Here is a 26,266-nt window from a genome sequence, read left to right as displayed (position 1 = left end):
TTTATTATCTTGATACGATTTGTAACATCACATTGGCGTTATCCATATTTTATGAATATTATAAAAACTTCATTAATCAAAAGCTTGGTAACGCCCCAGGGCAAAAACCCCATTCAAAATATGTTTCATCAAGTTTTATTCTGAATGTAAATTCCTAACGTTTAAAGTCTGTTCTTAAATAGTGTATAAATATAAAATCATTTATCATTTTCTAAAAGCCGTAGTATGCAAAATGAGTACAACAAAGAAAAACGTCTGTTTTAAAATATGTCAATATACCACACACTGCCACATAATACATTAACATGGAGCAGTTGTGTAGCACTGATATTTTTGGGTTCTGAGCCACTTGTGTCATGCTCAAGTATCTTTTGCGATGAAACTGTCGTTGGCAACACTGCTGAAGCTGATAATATGTCATAATTGGAGAAAAATAAATTAGTTTATTTCTCAGTGCAGTTTTGTTTTAAAATCGAATTATTTAATATAGGAAACCAACCTCTAAATTGAATCCTCCTCTCTCTCCCCCCCCCCCCCCCCCCCCCACACACACACACCAAAACGATGGGAAGTGCTACGAAATGAATATATTGTATTTGATGTGCATTTAACTCATACTTGGAGCGATAGTATTTTAGAAATAGGTGTATCAGATTCATGAACTGCACAAGAAGGAAAGAATATTAAGGTTTACAGTCCTGTGGAGGATGAAGTCATGAAGATGGTTGAGTCAATCAGGGGGCGAGGAGATACAAGGTCAATGCTAAAAATGGAAAAAAATGTCTTACAAATCCTTCATGAAACCTGTCGATGTAATTATTAGACGACAGAAGAAAGAAGATTTACAAATGTTTTGTTTTTGAAATGTGGAAAAACAATCATCCAACTTTTAATACATGATTTTCTTTATTAAGAATTAAATATTTTACAAATCTCTTCGTAATAGTCGAGCACATAAAAGCCTTTAAGGAAAAAGAGTATTAGCATAATCCACTTTGAGAACCTGGTAGCGAGTGTATTTCACTTATTACATTACGCAATTTCAAGCACGCTAACGAAGTTTCACAGGGTTTAGCGAGATCAGTTCCCCAGTCTGTTTCTTTGAGGAAAAAGCGGTCAGTATCAAGGAAAAAAATGACACTATATGCGCAAGACTGTCCAGGAGTGCTACCGCTACGGCACTGGCAGCCAGGTGCGAGTTCGTCAGGCCTTAGGCAGGGGAGCACTTGGTGGCACAAACCGGTACCTGTGCCTCGTGATCCAGAGGAAGTTGTCCCCTGCGAAGTAGTCCTCCACCTCGTTGAGGGTGCGGCCTTTTGTCTCCGGCATTATCAGGTACACGAGGAGGGTGCCGAGGAGGCTGAAGATACCGAAGATGATGAAGACCCCGGCCATGCCGATGGTGTCTGTTAAGTAGGGGAAGACTTTGGTGGCGATAAAGAGGGCCGTGTTGAAGACGAAGAAAGTGTATCCGCCGGCGACGCCGCGCACGCGCGCCGGCAGCATCTCGCCGATGGCGATGACGGGCAGCATGAAGAAGCCGGCCGTGTTGGTGGCCACGTAGAGCAGCAGTAGCGCCGCGATCACCAGCGGCTCGGACGCCGGCACAGGCTCCGAGGCGGGCCGGTGTTCCTTCAGCAGGCAGACGACGCCCAGCGCCAGGGCCGAGAGAGCCGACAGCGCGCCCGACACCATGGCCATGCGCCGGCGCGTCCACCATATGAGCAGGCAGCAGCCCACCACGCAGAAAAGCATGCGCACCACCGCCACCACCACCGAGAACGTCTCGCCCTTGATGTGACTGCCGGCCGAGCTCGCCGACTTCACCACGATGTCGACGCCGTAGAAGATGACGATGAAAGTGCCCGACACGATCTGCATGGAGGTCAGCAGGTTGACGACTAGGAACGGCTTGTACACTTGGGGCATGGCGAACACACTGCAGCCTCCGCCCTTAGCCTGCGCCGCCTCCTGCTCGTCGTCCGACCGCGCCCGATCGATCAGCTCCCTCAGCTCGTGGGTCACCTGCAGCGACAGTACGTGATACGTGACCTAACGAGTCTTGTAGCAAGACCAGCAAACACATTCACTACTTTTTCAATAGCAAATTAACTGACAGATTACAAAAAAAAAGCATGTACTGTGTGGGACAATTCCTAAATCTTATAGCCATCCTTTAGATTCCCAAAACCATAGAAATAGTAACCAGATTTACTGTCTTCGGAAACGAATATGATTCAATAGACACACAGACACCGTTTAACGTGCTAGAGGAATTTCAAGTACATGAGAAACTAAACAAAGAAACTGAGTGCACAGAACGAGACTGACATTGAAACGTAGATTTTATGGAGAACTTTTCGTATCATTCGAGATCAAGTTAATGTTCAGACAGGGCATGTCCTATCCCCACTACTATTCAAGGAACAAGTGATCAGAAATGGAAAAAATGAACCTATTCTTCAAACAATATTCAGCTAATCGAAAAGTCCACAGGTCTACTGCCTGTTCATAGTATCCAATGGGCACAATATTTAGGCGGTCAGACATGTCACCGTCGTCAGGTGCGCTGATTTATTATTATTTTGCTCTTTTCATTCCCAAGCTGAGGGGGTGGGCGGGCTGTTTGAGAGCGTGCATTTTGCTCTATTTAGCCATGGGGTTTAAGTTTATTCTGTTGGGACTATTTTGCTTGAAAGAGGGGATGGGGGGAGGGGTATTCTCCAAATTGGGAATTTATTTGCACGAGATTGTTGGGGACAGTTTCGGTATTCACTTTAGCGGCCAAGGAAAACCTCAAAACACGGCCAAAACTGCTTGTATTTGGGCTTCTCTTATTTTACGCCTGGCCAGTGTTGGCGGCGAGCAAGAGTGGCTGCGCGCCTTCTATTGCGGTCCTCCTCTTGTCTTCTTTCTTTCTCTTCTCCTTCTCTTCTGAATTTTTCTTCACGGGCTTCTGCCTCTTTCTTCTTATGAGTTCCCGACTTTGTAGGAAATTCATCTGGTAATCGTTTCGCTGGGCCACGTTCGGAATTGTTTCGTCCAGGATCTCTCTGTTCACCAAGTCACCCAGGTGGTTAGCGAACTCCTTGATTTGGACCTCTGCGTCCTTGCGCAGCCGTGGGAGCTGCACTGGCGGCCACTGCACCTTGCGTGGTTCAGCTCGTCGTTATCTTCTTCGGCCGTGCCGTTTGGGTGGCTTGATCTCAGCCTGGGCGGGCTTCCTCCCCGGCAGGCCCATCGTTATTTCGCTTCTCGCAGGGCTGTACTGCCCGCGTCTCTGTATGTGAGCTGAGTTCCTTATATCAATTTCTTGACGACCCCCTCTGGTAAATCTGCGTCCTTGAGAAGACAACTTTTCTTGTTCTTCACCTTCTTTGTGGGGTCAGTATCGCTTATTCAAGTAGTTATTCGACTTCACTTTCGTTGACAAAATTGTTTGATGTCCTGACGAATATCGTGCCAAATTCTTGTACAATTGGTGCGTTCGATCTTCAAAATCCCGTGCTCGTTGGAGGCTCTGCCCATAATACTGCAAACTTTCTCAGCTGGTGATAGATTCGACGATCTTGCCGGCCAAGGCAGGGCTTGGCAAGCGCGAAAACAAGCAGTAGAAACTCTCGCAATGTGTGGGCGGGCGTTATGTTGCTGAAATGTAAGCCCAGCATATCTTGGCATGAAGGGCGAGAAAACGGGGCGTAGAATATCGTCGACGTACCGCTGTGCTTTGAGGTTGCCTAGGATGATAACCTGACGGGTCCTGCTATGAAATGAAATGGCACTCCAGACCATCAGTCCTGGTTATCAGGCTGTATGGCGGACGACAGTCATGTTGGTATCCCACCGCTGTCCAGGACGTATCCAGAGAATCTTTGCTGGTCATCAGTGCTCAGTTCGAAGTGGAACTTATCTCTGGAGACATTCTACTTCAGTCAATGAGATTCCAGACCGAAGACGTGTCTTGAGATGCCCTGTACAGCAGTGCGATACCAGCCTGACTGTCGCCCGTTGTGTGGCCCGACAACCAGGAGTCAGTCTGGGGTGCCATTTCTTTTCATAGAAGTACCACTTTGGTTCTCATCCGTGGCACACTTACAGCACAGCCGGAACGTCGATGATATTCTGCGCCCCGTTTTGTTGCCCTTCATGGCAAGCCCTCCTAGTCTCACATTTCAGCAAGATAATGCCCGCTTGCAAAGCCGAGAGTTTCTTGCCGAACCCTACTTTGGCCAGCAAGGTCACCAGATCTCTCCCACAACTGAACGTCTGGATCATCATGGGCAAGGTCCTTCAACCAGTTCGAGATTTTGACGATCTAACGCCCCAGTTGGAAAGAATTCGGCCCAATATCCGACAGGAAGACATCCAACTACTGTATGCCAAACTGCTTGAAAAAGGAGCAGAAGTGAACCAAAGCATTACCGACTTGTCTAATTTGTGAAGCTCTTTCTCTTTAATAAATCATCCAATTTTTCTGAAACTGAACCATTTGTCCGTCTTTGCATGTACAGCGCATCTATCGATTTACGTCCCATTCGGATTATTCGTTCGTGATGGGTATTTTTTTCTTGCCTTGTGTTATAAAAAAATATCTATCACAACAGGCTAAACTGCTACATTGTTACGGAACTACTTTACAAATCACCTGAAAATATACGAAGTAACTGGTGGCAGATCGCCGGCCGTGGTGGCCGAGCGGTTCTAGCCGCTTCAGTCTGGAACCGCGCGACCACTATGGATGCAGGTTCGAATCCTGCCTCGGGCATGGATGTGTGTGATGTCCTTAGGTTAATTAGGTTTAAGTAGCTCTAAGTTCTAGGGGACTGATGACCTCAGCTGTGAAGTCCCATAGTGTTCAGAGCCATTTGAATCATTTTTTGGTGGCAGATGAGATACAAACAGTATCGAGAAACCAGAAAGAAAAATTACAAGGAAAATCTTTCGACAAAAGTCGCAAATGAAATTAAGAAAGGAGGAAATTACCATGTTACAGGAAAAACGATCTCTGATACAATTACAGTCCTGTGATTACAAATTTACGGTCGTTTACACTGAAGAACAACATGCTCATGATAAAAATACGTGCGCGCACATGTGCGTGTAGATAGAGTGCGATAAGTGCCACACTGACTGCTGCGTTGTATCGCACTTACTAGATACGATGATCTATGGATTAGTAAGACGGGGAAAAGTCTAAACGGGAGCTCTGTTACACATTACGAAAAAGCGGCTACAACAACGCATTTGATGTTAGTGCAAGGTTAGGAAAGACAAGCAGCGAGTAGATGTCCTTACAAATAATTCTCAACATTTCTGGAGACAAAGGAAACTTGATGCGCTACTTCTCAGTTGACCATCTATTAACTGATTGACTGAACACTGAAAGAACATGAAATGCTAGTGAAAAAGCTGCTAATATTTCTGAAATTCATGTAAGAGCAATTGACAGTTAAATGATTAGTGCAAATTCTGTTCCTGTACATGCCACGAAAATACAGCCTGTCAGGGGTACAAGTGCGGATACTGTGATCATTGCTACCTGAATATGTACTCACTTCAAGGTATTAATTGCTTTTTCTGTGCAACACACTCTTCCCACAAATATGTCGATAATTTATTATCGGATGTTTTCTGCATGGTCATAACTGCACCACTAGGTGGACTACGCCTGTCAGTATAGACTAATAGTTTTGCGTTCATGCATCCACACTTCAACAGCTGAACTGCTGTCCAGGGGAAATCAAGCATTAATGGCTCTCTTGCCACATGCTCTTGAGGGGTTAATCAATCTAAGGACATACAATAGCTACAATTATAAGTCTGCAAATGAAGTAAATACTGCTTTAATGTTGTTAAGTACAATGTCTTCAGTCACCAATAAAAATACCTGCACTTATGCCACTAAAATCCTGTATATTCTCGGGTGATCTCCTCCAAACGATTTATTTTCGAATACAAATAATATAAAAAGAGGTTCCTAGAGGTTTGAGACGTTCATGACTGACTAAATGCCAGATATTTTCGATGAAAGACATGCCAGGCGAATGAGCAGGCTAAAGAAATAGCGGTTCACGCCATCTTCGAAGGAGCCTGGCATATGCCCCACAATTTCTGGCTGTCATTCTGGTGAAGTAGAGCATGTGGAATTTCCTGGTGGAACAACTCTTTGGATTAGAAAACCTCCCTCATTCTCTTACATTTCCATCTAGACGTAAGAATGTATAATTTAACGTCAGAAATTGCTACGTTGATGACTTAGCATTTTCGGGAATCTTTTACATCGTAAACCTGAGCCAAAACGTGTATCGCAGATGCATCCTCACTGATTGTTATTTGCATAAGCTCTCGAACCATCAGAGACGTGACACCTCTGACACCAAAGATAACGATTCTCTCTGAGGAACGGTGGACTTTTCACGTACAGTGCTGAAAATGTCCTAGATCGCACCATCCGATGAATTAGACCTCGAAAAAGTCCCAAGAACGATCTTTTTGTCATACATACCCAAGACGTCGAACAAACTGTGTTATACTCCACGAAGACACAGTGACAGCATATCGACCAAGTAAGAAAATCAGTGAGAGAGACGGGTTGATCAAAGACAAACAGGATCCACTCAAAGTATCAGAGGCATCCTGGACATCATGTACTTCCAGCAAAGTGTACATCGGAATGACAAAACGATACGCTAAAACCAAGATACGGAACACAAACAAAATTACAGAATGGTTGGTTGGTTGGTTGGTTGGTTTGTGGGATTGAAGGGACCAGACTGCTGCTCTCATCGGTCCCTTTTTCCAAAACTTCAAACACCCAACCAGAATAGGAACGAACAATGGAAAATGCGACAGACGACAGAGGACAAGAAAGACTTAGGAATTAAAATCACACAGAGTGTGAAGTGGTTGGCCGATCATAGACAAAAAATGAAAAGCCAACCACCGAGAAACACACTAAAAACTCAGTCTAAAATCATAGGCCAAAGGCCAGACTCGACACAAAAAATGACAAACACTTAAAGAGATAAAAGCCCCCTGCCAGAATAAAACGCAAAACTAAGCCGGCAGCGGAAATGTCTGCCTGAGCACGGCTAAAAGGAGATAGGCCAACAAAATGTGGACCACCGTCAAAGCTGCCCCGCAGCGACATAGAGGCGGGCCCTCACAGCGCAGTAAATATCTGTGCGTCAGCAGGTTGTGGCCAATGCGGAGCCGACAAAGGACAACTGAGTCCCTGCGAGTGGCTCGCATGGGTGACCGCCACACAGTCGTCGTCTCCTTGATAGCACGGAGTTTATTGGGTGTGATCAAATCGCGCCATTCAGCGTCCCAAAGCGCGAAAACTTTGCGGGATGAGACTGCTCGCAAATCAGTCTTCGGGAGGCCAATGTCCAGAGTTGGTTTACTGGTGGCCTGTTTGGCCAGGCGGTCAACATGTTCATTGCCTGGGATGCCGACATGACCAGGGCCCCACACAAAGACCACAGAGCGGCCGCAACGGGCAAGGGTATGGAGGGTCTCATGGATAGCCATCACTAGACGAGAGCGAGGGAAACACTGGTCGATAGCTCGTAAACCGCTCAGGGAGTCGCTACAGATAACTAAGGGCTCACCTGCGCAGGAGTAGATATACTCTAGGATTACAGAATGGTACCAAGAAGAAATCGGCTGTGCTGAACAGTCATTCAGTAATGTGGAACATTGTATAAGATTCGCCAAACTCAAGTTCTACCTGTGGTTAGTGAGTATCTTAGCTTTTATTCCGACAAGCCATGAAAATCTACAAGAAACTTGTGCAAAAAAATGAATTGCTTCAGGGTACACAAGTTTTGGATTTTTGCCTTTCAGAGATCTGTAAGTACAGATGGCACGTCTGAAGACAAATCCATGACCCCGGATGACCCTCAAGGCCGCGTGGGGTAGCCGAACGGCCTACCTCCCTCGGGTATTGTTGTTTGTGTTGTTTTAGTTAGATCAAGTAGTGTGTAAACTTAGGGATCGATGACCCCAGCAGTTTGGTCCCATAAGGCCTTGCCACAAATTTCCAAAAATGACCCTCAGGCAAACCACCATCTGTGCGCTCGACCTCAGTCCACTATGAGCAACAGAGGATAATCCGTTGAGTGTGGCATCCACTGGAGCCGGGGAAACGGAACATCAGGGAGCCATCTGTTCGTAAACTCTAAACAGACGCCTCCAGACTAGTTGTCAAGAAGGGACCACCAAAGAAGTCTCAATAACTGTGCAACTCTTTTGACCAGGCAGCCTAGTGGGTGCAGAAGCGCCGACTCACCTGATGGCTGGTCTCCGACGTGGAGCCGCGGAACCAGGCGAGCGCCTTCTTGGCGTCGTCGAAGCGGCCCTGGCGCACCAGCCACACGGGGCTCCTGGGGATGAAGCAGAATGCGACGACAGCGAGCAGCGGCAGCACGGGCCCCGTGCCCGCCACCACGTGCCAGTCCAGGCACGCGCCCAGAGCGTACACCAGCAGGATGCCCAGCGAGTAGCTCAGCATCGGCACGCCCGCCAGCAGCCCACGGATATCTACCTCTGCCAGCTCGCCCAAAAACACCTGCCGTACACAGTAGCACATGGTCTCCGTCTCTTCTCTGTGTAGCATTCGTGATATATTCGTCACCCAAAGGTGTAAAAAACTGACAACTGTACTACACACACACACACACACACACACACACACACACACACACACACACACCGCGCTAGAAAATAATCTTCAGCTACATTTGATAGGGAATATACAGAGTGAGTCAGGAAGGACTTACAGAAATTTATTGAGATAACGTATAGGTTCAGTAGCAAACGTTGTTGTAGAAAACGGCCTCAAGTTTGAATCACTTAGTGGATCGATACCCCATTCTGTCACCAGGAGCACCAGTGCAGTGTACGGTTCAAATGGCTGTTTTCACTGTTGCGGAGTGTATATTCTGTGTGTTTTGGTTTCATGAAACGAACTTTGCAACAACTGTTGGCGTAAATTTCGCGCCGACTATGCGAAAGAACCTGCAAGCAGGCCTAAACGTTACTCTTGGCACAAGAAGTTCGTTGAGACGGGTTGTTCACTGAGATATGATAAATCGTCACGTCGCCCATGTCTTCGTGATTATATCGAACAGGTTAGCGAGAGTTTTCCCAGCAGCCCACAAAAATCAGCGCGACGTGCGTCTTGCGAGACTGAAATTACACAAACGGCTGTTTGGCGGGTATTACATTGACTTTGCACTTAAAACAACACAGCAGTAATGCAGATAAGGTTGGCTATGGGTATTCTGCGTGGAGACATTCCTGAACACAATAATCTTCAGCAACGAGTCAACATTTCATTTCAGTAGCATGCTGGACACCCACAACTGTCTAATGTGGCCAGTGAAAATCCACATGCAAACCTGGAATATGTTCGTGACAGCCCCAAAGTTAATGTGCTTTGTAACCCTAGCAAATTGAAACTGTACAGTTCTTTCTTCTTCGTGGAGAAATTTGTCACTGGTAAATTGTATCTGGATGTGCTTTAAAACTTTAATTCCACAGATCGGTGAAGATGATGGAGATGGCACGGTTTATTACCAGCAAGTTCGAGGTTTCCTCGATAATCGCTGTGAAAGGCCAATCGCATGGTCACATAGTTCCCCAGACTTGACACCAATGAATTTCTTTCTCTGTGGTTTCTTCGAAGATCATGTGTATGTTCCTCAACTATCAAAATGTTTAACCAACCTGAAAAATCTATTCAAAATTGATGTTGCATAGTCTACGCCTGAGCTGGTGCAACACGCATGGAAAGAAATTGATTACCTGTGGGATGCTTGTCACATCACAAATGGTAATCACATCGAACCAAAATAACACTTGACACTTCCGTGAAGCTTGATGTCTGCTCAATATGACACACATACCGATAATGTAAGTTACCTCTACGATTTCTATATCATTCAAAAGTTGTAAAGTCCCTTTCGACTCATCCTGTAGTAGTGTCCAGCTGCTCCTGTGAAGTGACAGAACTAGTTCTGTTGGCTGTCACTCCCATTCTGGCATAGTTATGCTCTTCAGTTCGAAGACTGGTTTGATGCAGCTCTCCACGCTACTCTATTCTGTGCAAGCCTCTTCGTCTCCGATCAATTACTGCAACCTTTTGAACATACTTACTTACTATATTAATCTCTTCGTGTCTCTTTGCAATTTTTACCCCACACTTCCCTCCAAAAATAAACTGGTGATCTCTTGATATCTCAGAATGTGTCCTATTAACCGATCCCTTCTATGAGTTAAGCTACGATAAGTTTCTTTTTTCCACAATTCTAGTTAATACCCCCTCATTCGTTACATAACCTACACATCTAGTCTTTGGAAGTCTCCTGTAGCACCACATTTCAAAAGCTTTCCTCCTCTTGTCTGAATTATTTGAAGCCCATGTCTCACTTCCGTATAAGACCGCACTGCAGATAAATAGCTCCACAAAGGATTTCTTAACATTTAAATCTATATTCCATCCTAATAAATTTTTCTTCTTAAGAAATGCTTCTCTTCTTATTGCCATTCTACATTTTATTTCATACCTACTTCGACCATTATCAGTTAACTGAATGCTTTTTTATTCCAGTCTCTGACCACAAATGAATTCTTTAGACGATGACCAGTTGCAGTCTGTAATGACCATCCTCAGATCTGAGGAGATCTAAAGAATTCATTTGTGATCAGAGACTGGAATAAAAAAGCATTTTACAGTATTGGAACACTGTCGCAGTCGGTGAAAGTTCATTGAATGCCAACTAGCAAAATTCGTCTACTGCTTCTTAGTGTCATTTTCAAACCTAATTCCCTCAGCATAGCCTGATTTAATTCTACTACTTTCCATTATCCTCATTTTGCTTTTGTTGATTTTCTTCTTATATACTCTTCTGAAGACACTGTACATTCTGTAAACTGCTCTTCCAGGTCCTTTGCTGCCTTTGACAGAATTACAGTGTCACTGGCAAACCTCAAAGTTTTTATTTCTTCTCCCTGGACTTAAATTCCTCTCCAAATTTTTCTTTGGCTTCCTTTACTACTTGCTCACTGCACACATTGAATAAAATCGAGCACAGGCTAAAACACTGTGCCACTCGCTTCTCAACCACTACTTCCCTTCCACGCCCCTCGACTCGCATGACTGCCGTCTGGTTTCTGTCCAAGTTGCAAACAGCCTTTCGCTGCCTGTATTTTACCCCTGCCACCGTTAGAATTTGAAAGAGTATTCCAGTCAACGCTGTCAAAAGTTTTCGCTAGGCCTATAAAGGCTATTAACGTAGGCTTGTCTTTCCTTAACCTATGTTCTATGACAAGTCGTAGAGTCAGTATTTGCCTCGCGTGTTCCTACATTTCTTTGGAATCCAAACTGATCTTCCCCGAGGTCAGCTTCAATCAGTTTTCCATTCTTCTGTAAAATATTTGTGTTAGTGTTTTGCAACTATGACTTATTAAACTGATAGTTCGGTAATATTCACACGTGTTAACATCTGCTTTCTTTTGAATTGAAATAATTACATTGTCCTTGGAGTCTGAGGGCATTTCGCCTGCCTCATACGTATTGCATACTAGGTGAAATAGTTTTGTCATGTTTGGCTCTCCCATCCCATAGATGTCAATAATTCTGAAGGAATGTCGTCTACTCCAGGGCCCTTGTTTCGACATAGGTGTTTCAGTCCTCTGTCAAGTTCTTGCAGAACCACGTGCCCTGTCACATCTATTTCTACTATCCTTTCCACGATATTGCCTTCAAGTACATTGCCCTTGTATAGACCCTCTTTACACTCCTTCCACTTTTCCCCTATCCCGATTTGCTTAGTGCTGGTTTTCTATCTGAGCTCTTTATGTTCATACAGCTGCTTTTTCTTTCAGACATGTTTTTAGTTTTCCTGAAAGCAGTATCTCTCCTAGTTATATTCGGTTCTATAGCCTTACATTTGTCCTCTAGCCATTCCTATTTAGCCATTTTGCATTTCCTGTCAGCCTTATTTTTTAGATGTTTATATTACCTTTCGATTGCTTCAGTTGCTATTACAGAGCTGTTCGGATATTTTGTAAATGACATTTACTGTCTCTGAAATTCCCGACTCTTTGGTAAATGTGGATGAAAATAAATTTTTAAGTTTATGTTCAAGGAGAATGTCGCAAATTGTTGCTGGTGCGAACAACGAAGTTTTTCACAGATGATATAGTCTGTTCTGACTAACAGATTTTTGCACCAGACCTGTCTGCACTTCTTGTAGTTACTATCTGTTGTTTCATGGGGAAGGCGCCTATCTTCAGCCTAGAGTTAATGGGTGAACGTAAATGGTTAGTATGACACGAATTTGCAATGCCTGTGTTACTCTGAATTACAATGCAATCTTCCTTCGGGCAAGCGTGAATGCCCGAAGGAACAGGCAATGGGGCAGCTACAGCCGTTATCAAATTTATTAGCAGTTGCGAATATAGACAACCATCAGTAGTCTAGTGGAATGACAATGAAAATTTGTGCCGGACCGGGTCTCTAACATGGATTTCCCGCTTATCGCTAGCGGTACCTTACCACTTGGCTATCCGAGCACGACTCACAGCCTCACCCAACCTTCCGTACGTCGTCAACCACGTGTCAACAATGTGTACTCGTATATCCATTACGTACGTTCCCGTACAGGGCGGACCTTTTACTTTAAAGTCGCTTGCCCGGTGTCGGTGGATAAATACGATATTGCAATGCCTGTGCTATTCCGAATTACGGTACAATGTTACTTCGAACATGGTCCCGCTCGTAATAAGTGGGAAATCTGGGTTAGAGTCCCTGTCTGGCACAAAATTGTATTGTCGTAATTGTATTATACAGCTGATGATGTCCATATTTGCAACTGCGAATACATTTCATGTGTAAATGGTTAGTGATCCTGGAGAGAATGGAGGAGGATTGAGGAATTGCCCATGATGACCGGTGTTTTCCAGCATCTGTTGCTGAGAAACTTCTAGTAGTCCTGCCAGGAAGCAGCACTTTACAGAATCGTTATACACAGAGGTGACAAAATCATTGGGTAGCGAGATGCACGTATACAGTCGTTGGTAGACAAGGTAAAACTTAGCAGTGCATTGGCTGAGCTGTCATTTGAGCTCAGGTGATTCATGTGAAAACGTTTCCGACGTGGTTATGGATACATGACTGGGCTAACAGACTTTGAACACAGAATGGCAGTTGGAGCTAGACGCATGGGACATTCTGTTTCGGGAATCGTTAGGGAATTCAGAATTTCGAGATCCACAGTGTCAAGTATGTGGCGAGAACACCAAACTTCAGGCATTACCTCTCACCACGGCCGACGCGGCTTTCACTTAACGACCGAGAGCAGCGGCGTTTGAGTACAGTTTGCAGTGATTATAGACAAGCAACACTACATGACATAACGGCACAAATCAATGTGGGACGTACGACGACCTTATCCGCTAGGACAGAGCGGCGAAATATGACATTAATTGTCAATGGTAGCAGACGATCGACGCAAGTGGTTTTTCTAACAGCACGTCATCGCCTGCAGCGCCTCTCCTGAGCTTGTGACCGTATCGCTTGGGTCCTAGACGACTGGAAAACCGTGACGTGGTCAGATGAGCTCCGATTTCAGTTGTTAAGAGCTGATGGTAGTGTTCGAGTGTGGCGCAGACCCCATGTAGCCATAGACCCACACTGTCCAGGCAAGGCAAGCTGGTGGTGGGTCGACAGTGGGGTGGCATGTGTTTACATGGAATGGAATGAATTCTCTGTTCCAATCGAACCAATCATTGACTAGAAATGATTATGTTCGGCAACTTGCAGACATTTGTAGCCATTCGTGGACTTTATGTTTCCAAACAACGATGGAATTTTTATGGATGACAATGCATGGCGCATTCTGGACAATTCGAGCGAATGATTTGGTCACCCCGATCGCCCAATATGAGTTCCATCAAAAATTTATGACACATAATCGAGAGGTCAGTTCGTGCACTAAATTCTGCATCGGCGACACTTTCGCAATTATGGATGGGTATAGCGGCAATATGGCTCAATATTTCTGCACGGGTGATCCAACGACTTGTTGAGTCCATGACATTTCGAGTTTCTGCCCTATGACGGGCAAAGGAAGATCCGACACGATATTAGAAGATATCTCATGACTTGTCACGTCAGTGTAAACAGGGGCAGGAGACTGCTAATCAACATGCCTACATTCTGCTGATGATTGGGTGGAAATCCTAAATGTTAATAGAGCGGTTTCAGTTTCGCGAAGTCGTGAAGTCGTGAAGTCGGCTGGAAGTTCTCTTGGGCTGCAGAAGTCGTGTGGCGTCTGGTGCGCAGGTGGTGTTACCGTATTCTCAGACGTCGGGAGTAGGTAATCCTTCATGATGAACGGTGTTAGTGCAAGAAGTAAGGAGAATTGAGAGTCGCTAAGTGCATTACCGGGAGGACGTGGATTTCGAGCCGACTTTTTCCCAGTTTTCTAGGCGAGCGTTGCCACTAAGTTTACAGGTGCTCCACACACAGCGACCTCACCGTAGATTGTGGGGCCTATAGTCGAAACGTTATAAGAACATCCCTGACAGCTCTTACCGCCGCTGCCAGCTTGCAGCTGTGAAGCGTTAACGGTTGCAGGCGAAAACAGTATACGTCTGCGAAGCTGTGATAACACTGATGCTTTACCATAAAGACGTTTAAAAACTCGAGTTACGTTATTGGCTGAGGTAGGCCCCCGTGCCCAACTCACTTAAACTGTCAGGGATCAACGTACGACGATTGAACTATAGTAGCTAGTTGGACACGGTGTTGTGTAGGAAGGAATCAGACTTGGCAAGGTTTTCTTTGAAGGCAACAAATTATATTAGCTTTCGTACGAATCTGAATGTGGTGAGTTGTGAGAGTTTCTCTGTTATTGACGTTTAACTGTATTACCGCTTTGTGGTCACGCAGATTATCGGCGGAAGCTGTTAGGAGCCAGATGGTAGCCGTGTACTGAATTTGTTGGCGGTGAACGTGTTCGGGTCCAGTTTCGCATCTGGGAATCTTACCTGAAAGCAGTTAGGTAGCTATAATATTTTCTAATGATTGAGTGCAGATTCTAAGAAGTATAATGCTGGCTCGCCTCGAGACAGGCGATCCTTAGACTGAGCGAATAGTGTGGCGGTGCTGAGACTGCCAGTAAACGTTTCTGTTTACATTTGTGAAGCAGTGCGGAGCATAATTTGTCTCGTTCACCAGACATCTTTAATGGACCTTGGATTCTGTCTGTAGCCACGGTTATTATTTTGAGTGACGCCACGGAAGCTCTGAGGCAGGGATGAAACAAAACATTTCGAGACGACAACCACTATTACGAGTGTTACTCATGCAAGTGCTTTACTTCGTACTTTGTCGAAATGAAATCCCTCTACCATTTTCATTTCGGTGAGTTTTGCCCAACGGATTCCTTCATCTGGAAGCAGCCTGAGAAGAGCTAAAAACGTTATCTGCCTTGTCATTTGTATAGTGTGACTAGTAGCAGTCTTATCATGCGTACTTGAGATATGCAAGACGCTACTTTTTATTCCGACTTCTCTTCATTAAGAACGACTAAAGAGCTTTGTTTGCTTCGAGGTCTTTAATCGAACTGCATATCAGTTATGATATTCCTCAACAAGGTGTGTTGTTTAGAGGGTGTCTGTAGAACAGCTCGTTATCGCTGCTATCTAAAGCACTGTGAATGTCGTAAACATTCAGAGGAAACTGGATTTCTGTAAAAGGGTGTTAACTGATCCAAAGAAAGAGAAATAAAACGCTGGGAGAACAGTTATCTGCAGTGTAGTAAGTTGTCAGTGCGTAACGACAACGAAACAGTGATAAAGTTCTGTTTAGCAAAAAGGGTACTGGCAGGTACACTGAGGTGACAAAAGTCATGGAATATTTCCTGATATCGTGCCCGGGTAACACAGCAACTCGATGTGGCATGGATTTAAGTCGTGAGAAGCCCTTTGCAGAAATACTGGGCCATGTTGCCCCTATAGCTTACCATAGCTGCTAAAGTATTGCGGTGCAAGATTTTATGCATGAAGTGACCTCAAAGTTCTGTCCCACAAATGTTCGATAGGATTCATGTCGAGGGGTTTAGGTATCTAACTCATTCGGTCGAATTGTCCAGAATGTTCCACTAACCAATTGCGAACAGCTAGCGCATTGTCGTTCATAATAATTTGATCGTTGTTTGCGAACATAAACTCCATGAATGAGTGCAAATGATCCCAAGTAGGCGATCATAACCGTTTCCAGTCAATGATAGGTTCAGTTGGACGAGAGGTTCAAATGGCTCAGAGCACTATGGGACTTAACATCTGAGGTCATCAGTCCCCTACAACTTAGAACTACTTAAACCTAACTAACATAAGGACATCACACACATCAATGCCCGAGACAGGATTCGAACCTGCGACCGTAGGTTACGCGCGGTTCCAGACTGAAGCTCCTAGAACCGCTCGGCCACAGTGGCTGGCTGGACGACAGGACTTAGTTCATTCCGCATAAAAGCTCACACCATTATGGAGCCACTACCAGCACGCACAGTGCCTTGTTGACAACTTGGATCCACGGCTTCATAGGAGCAGCGCCACACTAACCTTAGCAGCTGAAATCGGGACTCATCTGACCACACCATAATTTTCCAGTCGTCTAGAGTCCATCCGATACGGTCACGAGCCCAGGAGACGCGCTGCAGGCGATGTCGTGCTGTTAGCGAAGGCACTCGTATCGGTCGTCTGCTGCCATAGCCCACTGAAGCCAACTTTCGCCGCACTGTGGTAACGGATGCACTTATTTCACGCAGTTTTGCATGTGTTAGCACTGACAGCTGTACGCAAACGCATCTGCTGTCGGTCGTTATGTGAAAGCCATCGGCCACAGCGATGTCCGTGGCGAGAAGTAATGCCTGAAATGTGGTATTCTCGACACATTCGCGGTTCTGGATCTGGGAATACTGAATTTGCTAACGATCATAGAAACAGATGTGTGCGTCTAGCTTCAACTACCATTCCGCGTTCAAAGTCTTAATTCCAGTCTTGCGGCCATAACCACGTCAGGAACCTTTTCACATGAATCGCCTGAGTACAACTGACAGTTACGCCAATGCACTGCCCTTTTGTACCTTGTGTACGCGATAGTACCGCCATCTGTATATGTTCATATCGCTGTTTCATGACTTGTCAGCTCAGTGTACTAGGCAACTGTAAAACAAATTCTGAACAGGGGCAGGAAAGAACTGAGGGGAAGTATTGTTACCTGACAGGGCGAGGCGGAGATGCCGACGGCGATGCCGCAGAGGATCCTTCCGCCGATGACGACGGTGTAGCTCTGGGCGAAGGCGAGCAGCAGCCAGCCGACGAGGAAGGGCAGCGCGGTGAGCTGCAGCGTGGTTCGGCGGCCCACTTGCTCCGACAGGTAGGAGCTGCACAGCGACCCCAGCGGAGTCGCCGCCGAATGCATGCTCGCTGCGGCAGGCACAAGGCACACACTTTAATACTCGGCTTCCCAAATAAGAAGATAATCTCAGGGAAAAAAGCTAACAGGTCTGATTATCGAGCAACGAAAAAAATCATTTCAGCTGTCACTATACAGAGTCTAATATTAGATACGTAAACAGTAACTTTTTTAAAAAAAAGAGTATTTTTCTGAGCAGTTTTATTTTATTTGAAACTAACATTATTTATTTATTTGCTATTAGCTAATTTCGTTCCTCTATGGCAATATCAAACTACCTGAACGTAAGTACAATAATAAAACTTATGAATAGTGTAAAGTTAAACCAGAAATTATACGCTGAAGCGACAGAAATTACGGGATATCTCCCAATATTGTGTCGGACCTCCTTATGCCCGGCGTAGTGCAGCAGCTGGGAGTGTCACGGACTGAAGTCCCCTACAGAAGTCGTTGGAAGTCCCCTACAAAAATATTGAGCTATGCTGTCTCTACAAAACAAACACCGTCTGTACAAGCTTTGAAGGCCCAACTGTGCCGACCGGCCGCCGTATCGTCCTCAGCCCTTAGGCGTCCCCGTATGCCGATAAGGAGGCGCATGTGGTCAGCAGACCGCTCTCCCAGCCGCTGTCAGTTTTCGTTACCAGTGCCGCTTCTTCTCAGCCAAGAAGCTTCTCAATTGGCCTCACAAGGGCTGAGTCCGACGCTGGGTATCGCATGAAAGACGTGATAAGTAATATCTGTTTGGGCCGAGTCCAGCTACTCAATGCAAAAACGGAACTGAAAATATCTGCTGAACCACCAGAGAAAATGCGCCTGACCACTCTTAGGAGACACACCCTGTATAACATTAAAATAAATCAACTTACCGTTGAACAGTAAACAAATATCGTTTGGTTATCATTAAAATAAAATAGGATTCAAAAAAGTACAAACGTGGTAAAATAACTCCACGACAGTTTTTAACAGAGCGTGCTGCAAGCATAACAATTTTTGATGTGAAGTAAAAAACACGGAGCCATACAGCAGTATATATTTATTTTTTTCATTTTTACTGTTTCTCGCTTTACCTAAAGCTGACGAAAATTTCTGTGAATTAATTAGACTGAAAAAATAAAATACTTGAGGCTAAAAATTAAATCAGAAAGTTCAGTAACTTAGCAGTGGCAAAATTTACATATCATTATTGTGTATGACGCGGGGGTGGCTCAGAGATGATAAATAGAGAATGATGACGCATAGGTATGGAGGGAATATCCCTGAATTTTTTGCGAATCATTACGTAGCTAAATCAGAAAGTTACTAGTTATCGGTAAGATGGAAATTTCCATTAAAAAGCACATCTGTGTACGAAACTGGCCATCAGGATGCACCAGTGTCTGGCATCTTCCGTCACAAGCGGTCCATTCAGAAAGCTGCAAAGGACAGAAGGTCTGTCAGTTGTTTCCTTTGGGTGCCGGTGTTGTAAATAGTGACTCAGTTTTTGGATTGCCCTGAAGAGGTCAATGTGCACTTTTACGATAGGTACAATCAGCCTCTGAGTTACAAGGACCAAAATTTTAGGCACCATGTTATTGCAGTGTTTGAGCATTGAAGCCTCAGAAGTTTCGGGAAGGTTACTGGTTTTCAAAATCAAACCGTTTAAGTGTGTTGCTGCTTGCTCTCGGAACAACACTGTTAGTAAATTTTACGATGACAGCTCGGAAGTACAACCGCAACCAGCCGACGACTCAAATGTAGATTTGTAATCTCCCCAGATGTTCTTGAAATAAAGTGTTAATTGCAAATTAGTTTACCTATTTATTTATTAGGAATAAATAAAATCATTTGCAACCTTGACTGACTTATCTCAAGAAATTAGAACTGATTTCTGTGTCGAGCACTCAGCATGGAATGGTACCAATTTTCCCCAGATGTTTTTCACTTTTATTATTTTCCTGATCATAATCACAGCGATTTACAGAGGGGCCAATGTTAATTATGTCTGCAAGTTCGAGAGGAAATTGATGCCTAGGTCACAGTCAGAACAGCAAGCTGTGAGATAGGCACCAGTTTTAGCAAGAGCGATGGGGGGGGGGGGGGGGGGGGGAATGTCTTTTATAATTCTGGAAACTCAGATTGTCAGATCGCAGTAGTCAGCATCCGCTGATGGCACTGTTTGAACACACTGTCAAGAAACCCGAAAACGAAATCTACAAACATGTGTAAGAGAGGGGAGAGAGAGAGAGAGAGAGAGGGAGGAGGGGGGGCGCATGGGGAGATATGGAGGACGGGACATGAATAGGGGAGGGAGGCAGGAAGAAGAGAGGTTGCAAGAGATGGGGCGAGGGAGGGAGTGAGAAAGACTGCAGGTAACGTGGAAAAATGAAACCGAGAATAATACCAAGACCTAATAGAATTAGAGGCCCCATCTCAACACCGTAAAAAATTGTAGAGGTTGGTGTTTACCGTAAGCCAGTGGTCGTCAAAATGCGGCCGCCCCGCCCCCCGCCTAAGCTCTGTCAATGCTAGACCTTTATACTGAAGATGACGGCGGTAATGCTGATTTTACAAGGGCTCGCCAGTGACTCGCAGTCGCAGCAGAGCGACGGACACTGACCTATCCAGGATTCCATATCCTCGTTGGTGTGGATGACGGAGTCGTTTTGGCGCAGCTGTGGCAGCATGACTGCCGAGAAGCCGATGGGGAAGCCGCAGCCGGCAGTGAGCAGGAAGCAGGCGGAGGCGGCCAGCAGCTGGTTCTGCGTCGCGGGGCTGGTCCAGCTGCGGCCGCGCTTCGCGCCCCCCTCACCCTCTTCGTCAGTGTCCTCGTCGGGGTGCGGCGCTGTGGGCTGCAGCCTCAGCGCGGCGTCGTCGTGGCCGACGGCCAGCTTCTCCGACGCCAGCAGCTGAGCGTGCGCGGCGGCTCCATTCTGCAGCGGTGGCGCGTCCAGTCTGGCAGGCAAACGGAACAGGTCACGCGTTATTAGTGGGTGCTGGCATACGTACTGAACTCTTGCACTAACAAGCCTACTCCCCTACACCGGTCTCAAGGGGAGTCACGATGTTTGAATCACGGATATACTTCAAAATTTGTATATCCGTTGTAGGTAATCAAAACAACGTAACTTGTAAGTAACAATTTGCACTACTCTGGCAATTTCAAGAAAATCGCCAAAGAAGTTTAACGCGTCTGTTAGGTGCCTCACGTATGTGTGCGAAGGTGTCGGGCCTAAGAAGTCATTGTGCTCTAGGTGTTAGTGTCAGCACTACGCACGTGTGTCGCAAGAGGATGGTTGACGAGGCCACAGTTCGAATCCCGTAAACGCATTTTAATCTATATTCTTTTCTACACTAGGCACTGTGGTGTGCGTACTGTAAGACCTTCAGTACACACACCAGCAGATTATTTGACTTGTCGCTCTAACGAAGTAGGCGAGTGTCAGCAATATGTCTCGTGGTCTTATCGTGGCGTGTTTATCTTCTGCCATTAGGTCAGACGATAGAAATGCCACTTGCACGCTTAGAGTAGCAGATTGACGGTGACCAACTTTAAACAGAACTTGATTCCTTTTCACATACATTTATTAAAATAATAACAAGCATAAAAATTACCTAACTTGGTTCTGGATGCTATTTACAATTGACAATCTCAAGTTCCCTTGGTATTGGTGCATTAATCTTATTCTCGCATACCTCTGATACTTGACAGAAGTGTCTATGATTTATCTTCATGGACATGTACAGGAATATGGTAATCTTACTGGGCGCAGACAAACTCGACTATAGACTGGTACAGACTAATGCCAACTGGTAGACTGATGCAGACTGACTAATCAGAGGTCTGTACACTCGTTATACGACCTCGCGCGTTCAGGTATCACTGCGCGAGTGTGATCCGCGAGGAGAAAAGGTTCTGCGTTAGCAGCAATCTCATTGGCTGCGTTACATATTAATACGCGGATCGGCGGAAGCAGAATTTGGTCCGTCTCTATGGCAGCGCCATTTCGTAGTGCGGAGAGACACGAGCGCTGCGCCTGCGCTGTTGTGCTTAGTGGGGCGCGCTCTAGTGGGAAAGTTGCGTACGCACTGACTACACGGAACTATGTACACTACAGTCACACTATTTAATTTATATCACATTTGAGAGATAATATAACAAAAGAGTACTTGCATTATCATGAAATTGTAGTGAATTTCATATATTATTTGACTACTTACTATTTGTAATTAAATTTTCAAGAACGAGGGACAGTCATGCAAGGCACAAGTGGAATCTCAATAATGACATGAATGACGTTCTTCACAATCAGTGATATAGTAAGTTACAATGTGCCACACCACAGGGGGAATGTAGAATTACTCGTCGATTGTGCTCTCGACATCACACGCTGCAGGATGGTATTTGTCATACAGATATGGAAAATATAAATTAAAACTTCATGCAGATACTCGTTTTTTCACTACATTACCTCTCAAATGTCGCAAATAATGTGACAAGTTATGAAAAAATAGATTAATAGTAAACTTCGAGCGGGAGTCGAGCCGTCGTGTTATACACGCTCGTCTTACGAAGCTGGAACGCTAATCACTTTACGACCATGAACTCTAACCACCGTACCCTATGCACAGGCACAAAAGCCACATAACAGACGCATGAAACGTCTATTGCGATTTTCTTGGAATTGCTAGAGCAGTGCACCTCACTACTTGCACACTGCGTTGCTTTAATGGCCTACTGAAGATGTACAAATTTTGAAGTAAATCTGTGATCCCGACGTCGTGGACTCCCCTTGTTAGTCGAATAGTACTTATTATTATCATTATTTGTTATTATATAGGGATATGCAACAAGCCATACTACAAACTGGATATGAATAATCTATGTGGGTCGTTCAGTTAGCTTTTTTTTCTGAAACCATGTTGGTTTTATTCAGGGTTCCAATACATCATAATATACCCCCAGCCTTTTGGCTACAAAACAGTGTTTTCCAACTTAATCTCCGTTCAGTGCGACAGCCTTACACCGCCTTACTGGCAGGACCTGTATGTCCCCATAGCATCACTCGACGTCGCAATCAACGTCTTCCTGCATCGATAACCTCCCTATCACCCACGTAATGCTTTCTGCGGAGTGCATCCTCCTTTGGGCCAAACAGATGGAAGTCGGAAGGTACGAGAACCCGGCTATAGGGCGGCTGAGGAAGAACAGTCCAGTGAAGTTTTTTCACCTCCTGTCGGTCCACAGACTTGTCTGAGGCCTTGCGTTGTCATGGAGACGGAGAAGTTTGTGGCGACGAACACGCTGAAGTCGATTCTTCAATTTCCAGAGGGTAGCACAACACACTTCCAAGTAGATCTTTGTACAATGACGAAGGACACCAAACAGAATAGCCCTTTCAGAGGTCCAGAAAAAAAGTGGCTCTGAGCATTATGGGACTTAACATCTGAAATCATCAGTCCCCTAGAACTTCGAACTAGTTAAACATAACTAACCTAAGGACATCACACACACCCACGCCCGGGGCAGGATTCGAACCTCCGACCGTAGCGGTCGCGCGGTTCCAGACTGAAGCGCCTAAAACCTCCCGGTCACAATGGCCTGAGTAACAAGTTCCTGAACATTTACATCTGGGATGGACTATAGGAAATCCGGATAAGAAGAGCCATGAAGTATTTGAACTGTGATATTATCGAAAAAAAACTAAAGTATGAAATGAAGTGCTAAAATGAAAAGGTGAAAACGGCGCTGTGAATGACCTTTACCACAAGATGACAAGGGTTAGTGGCACATCTATGACATTGATCAATAGTTTACGTGACGCTGGAAGGAGAAATTTTGGGGTGGAAAATAGTATGCTGCTCTTGCAGCGGGCGTGTATGCAGATAAAACTACTGTATATGAAGTCCGTCTGTTATGTAAACAACTGTTTTTCCCCCATACTAAAAGGTGACAATGTTTCTTTCAGACTAAGTGTGTAATTCATTTCGAATTAATAGTGATATTTAATCAAAAAGAAAATAATACATTATAAAAGTATGTATATCTCAGATTCTTGTAGTCTCTTTAAAAGACTATTTTGTTTACATGACTAAAAAAAAAAAAGATCTGTCGGTCTGTTGCTTCTCTTATTTTTTCTTGCTTATAACTTCTGAGACCCAAGGTCCATTTCAGTGCTCACCAATAATAAGGAATGTTTCGATAGTCAGATGTACTGCGTCTCTGTTTCAATACCATAAGGTGCTCACCAAATATTGAATGCTCATTTTATGACAGCTCGTCTCATGGAATTGTGACAAGAATTAGCCGGCTTGATCTCGATTTGCACACCCACCATTGTGGCTATCTAATTGAGATATTCCTTATTTATAGGCATATTTATTCCTCAGATCCTGCGTGTTTTATCGAAACGAATTCCCACCTATCAGCATGTTGCCTACGGAACTTCTCCGTCTGAAGCAAATCAGACGGCCACGAATGTCTTTCTTCAGGACTCCAAAAATATGGTAATCGCATGGGCAGAGATCGGGACTGTAGGGAGGATATGCGAGGACTTCCTAGCGAAACTTATGCAGCGTACTCGAAACGACCTTGGAAACATGTCGGCCCACCCACGCTGCAGAAGTTCCCTTAGTAAGCCCTTACACAACTTCCATACATTCGCGATCCCGCCCCATCTCATTTTTATTTGACTTGTCCTTATACTTTCCCAAAAGCAAATTGCTCTTTAATATTATTTACTCGAATAAATTAAGTTGAAAATTAAAGGATAAATTATTTACAGCGCAGGCTGTCGTACATAAAATGACGCAGCTGGGAAAAAATGCCGGTACAAAATGAGCCAAACGCAAAGTTCAATAAGTGGTTTGCTTTCCCCATAGCATATTCTGTCTGATGGCTCCTGTTTAAGTTGTTCCTAATTATAATGCGTAGGTACTCAGTTAAACTGACAATAATTCAACTTGCGTGATTTATTATGTAGTCTAAATTTAAAGAATTGTTTTTGCTCTTCAAGTAGAGGTTCTAACACTTAATTGTTCATAGTCAACCGCCGCTTTCCACAACATGCAGACGCCTTGTTTAAATTATTTTATAATTCGCTTTACACTACTGGTGACTTCACTACACAGTAAGCAGCAGCATCGTCTTTCATTGTGGTGTAGAATCCACTTAATGTTTTCAACCTTGCAGAGAGAAAAAGTGAAGGACGTGGTGTGCAATCGGAATATCTGTTTCTTCTGAAGACCTACATGTGTTTTTTATTAGTTAATCTCTTGGGAACTCATTCCAAAGATGTCTACTTTTCGTTAAAGAAACAGGAAATAACTATGATGGTTCCGTGGATTATGGCTATAAGAATGACTGTTGCGCTAATTTAAGTCAAGAGTAAAAATACAGTACTTTTCTAGCACCAAGAAAACATTTAGAGCAATAGCTTTTAGAGGCTCAATGAAGAAGGAATATAAGGCTTAAACTTAAGAAGTATGATAATTCGGTTTCGTTTCGTAAAATCTGAACATGAAGTGTGTAAATGGAAGAAAGAGTTATACAAAATACAATATACACGCCAAAACGAAACTCACAAAAGTTTTTCTTTCAAACTATTCGAAAGATTTACAGCTGCTCTTGAGAGTCAGTGCACTATTACCGAGTGATATCCATGAGAATGGGCGCTCTGAACTGCAAGTGAGCTTAACATTGGTGATTTCCAGGCTTTGACCTGGTTAAGCAGATTCAGGAAATTATATGGAAAAGGAAGCTGCAAAATTATGAAGTTTATCTCACGTAAGCTTGTAGAGGAGATTCATTAATAGGAAACATCGTAGAGAAAATCGTAGCAGATAAGGCAAAGCTTCATGTTATCCCATAAAACCTGCGAATAAAGGCGTCCTTATGTCATGGCTACGTCTGCTTATTCGTCAATTGGAGCGCTGGGCGCGAACGGCTGTACAAACTGCTGCAAAAATGAGTAGCTGATATCTTTGTAGTCCATTTCCTCCAGTGTATTCTACTTGCGTGAAAAATTTCAATGTAGGTTTCGACCCGGCGGACCTTACCATTCTCTTGTGATACAATACACCATAGACACACAATTTGATTAGATGCGTTACGTGTCAATAGATCGTTTTCTTCGTGATATTTATAGTTTTGGAACAGAGTATATGTTGCTAATTTCCACTACAAATCCATTCAGATTAATTCCATCTTTCTTGAGTATTAGTGTGATCCGCGCAAACTTCCAGCCTTTAGGTATGGATTACAAGAAGTTCACGTGTCAGAATGTGGGCTTCTTTAATGTTGATAAATAACAGCCACACGCAATAGATAAAATAAATTAATAGCTTAGCGATGAGAGCAGGAGCGTGCCGTGTGCTTTTCCTTACGCGGCCATTGTTTCGGAACGTCAGTAACCCAGAGAGCTAATGAGGAATACGGCGAGAAGAGGGAGCGGAGCGTTCTGGCAGGCGTCCAGAGGTGAACGACCGCTATAAGTGGGGAGAGTGGCTGACACAGATTGCTCCTCCAGTGCCACAGTGGCCCAGGACGGGAGCCGGCATAGCTTTTTCCCTAATTATTCTCCTCCTGCGTTATCTTCCCCCACTACCTTCTTCTTCCTCCACAAGCGTTGCCCTGATTTTGTAACTTCCGCACTGAAAGACTGACAATCAGGAAACTATCACCCACAGGGCAAGCTGTGACCTTGCTTGTGTCTACGTCAGAGAAAGAGAGAGAGGTATGCTCTGGTATTATCACAGGTCAACCGCTGTTCAAATAAATTAGTACTTAAATTATTT

General features: G+C 44.5%; 1 protein-coding gene across 4 annotated transcripts in view; it reads right to left on the bottom strand.

Annotated features, from left to right (window-relative positions):
- Nucleotides 1-794: 794 nt before the first annotated feature.
- Nucleotides 795-26,266, bottom strand: part of LOC126356287 (facilitated trehalose transporter Tret1-like) — a 73,007-nt gene continuing 47,535 nt past the window's right edge. For all 4 annotated transcript variants that reach the window (XM_050007168.1, XM_050007169.1, XM_050007166.1 and 1 more), the window contains exons 2-5: nt 20,091-20,425; nt 17,297-17,505; nt 8,294-8,572; nt 795-2,025 (exon numbers count right to left, since the gene is read on the bottom strand). In XM_050007168.1, the coding sequence (XP_049863125.1) occupies nt 1,204-2,025; nt 8,294-8,572; nt 17,297-17,505; nt 20,091-20,425 (1,645 nt within the window). In that variant the 3' untranslated portion in view covers nt 795-1,203. The remainder of the gene's footprint in view (nt 2,026-8,293; nt 8,573-17,296; nt 17,506-20,090; nt 20,426-26,266) is intronic.

Source organism: Schistocerca gregaria, chromosome 3 (genome assembly GCF_023897955.1).
Source record: "Schistocerca gregaria isolate iqSchGreg1 chromosome 3, iqSchGreg1.2, whole genome shotgun sequence".
Taxonomy (NCBI): Eukaryota; Metazoa; Arthropoda; class Insecta; order Orthoptera; family Acrididae; genus Schistocerca; species Schistocerca gregaria.
Note: the sequence above shows the minus strand (reverse complement) of the source record. Positions and strands in the feature narration are given on the sequence as shown.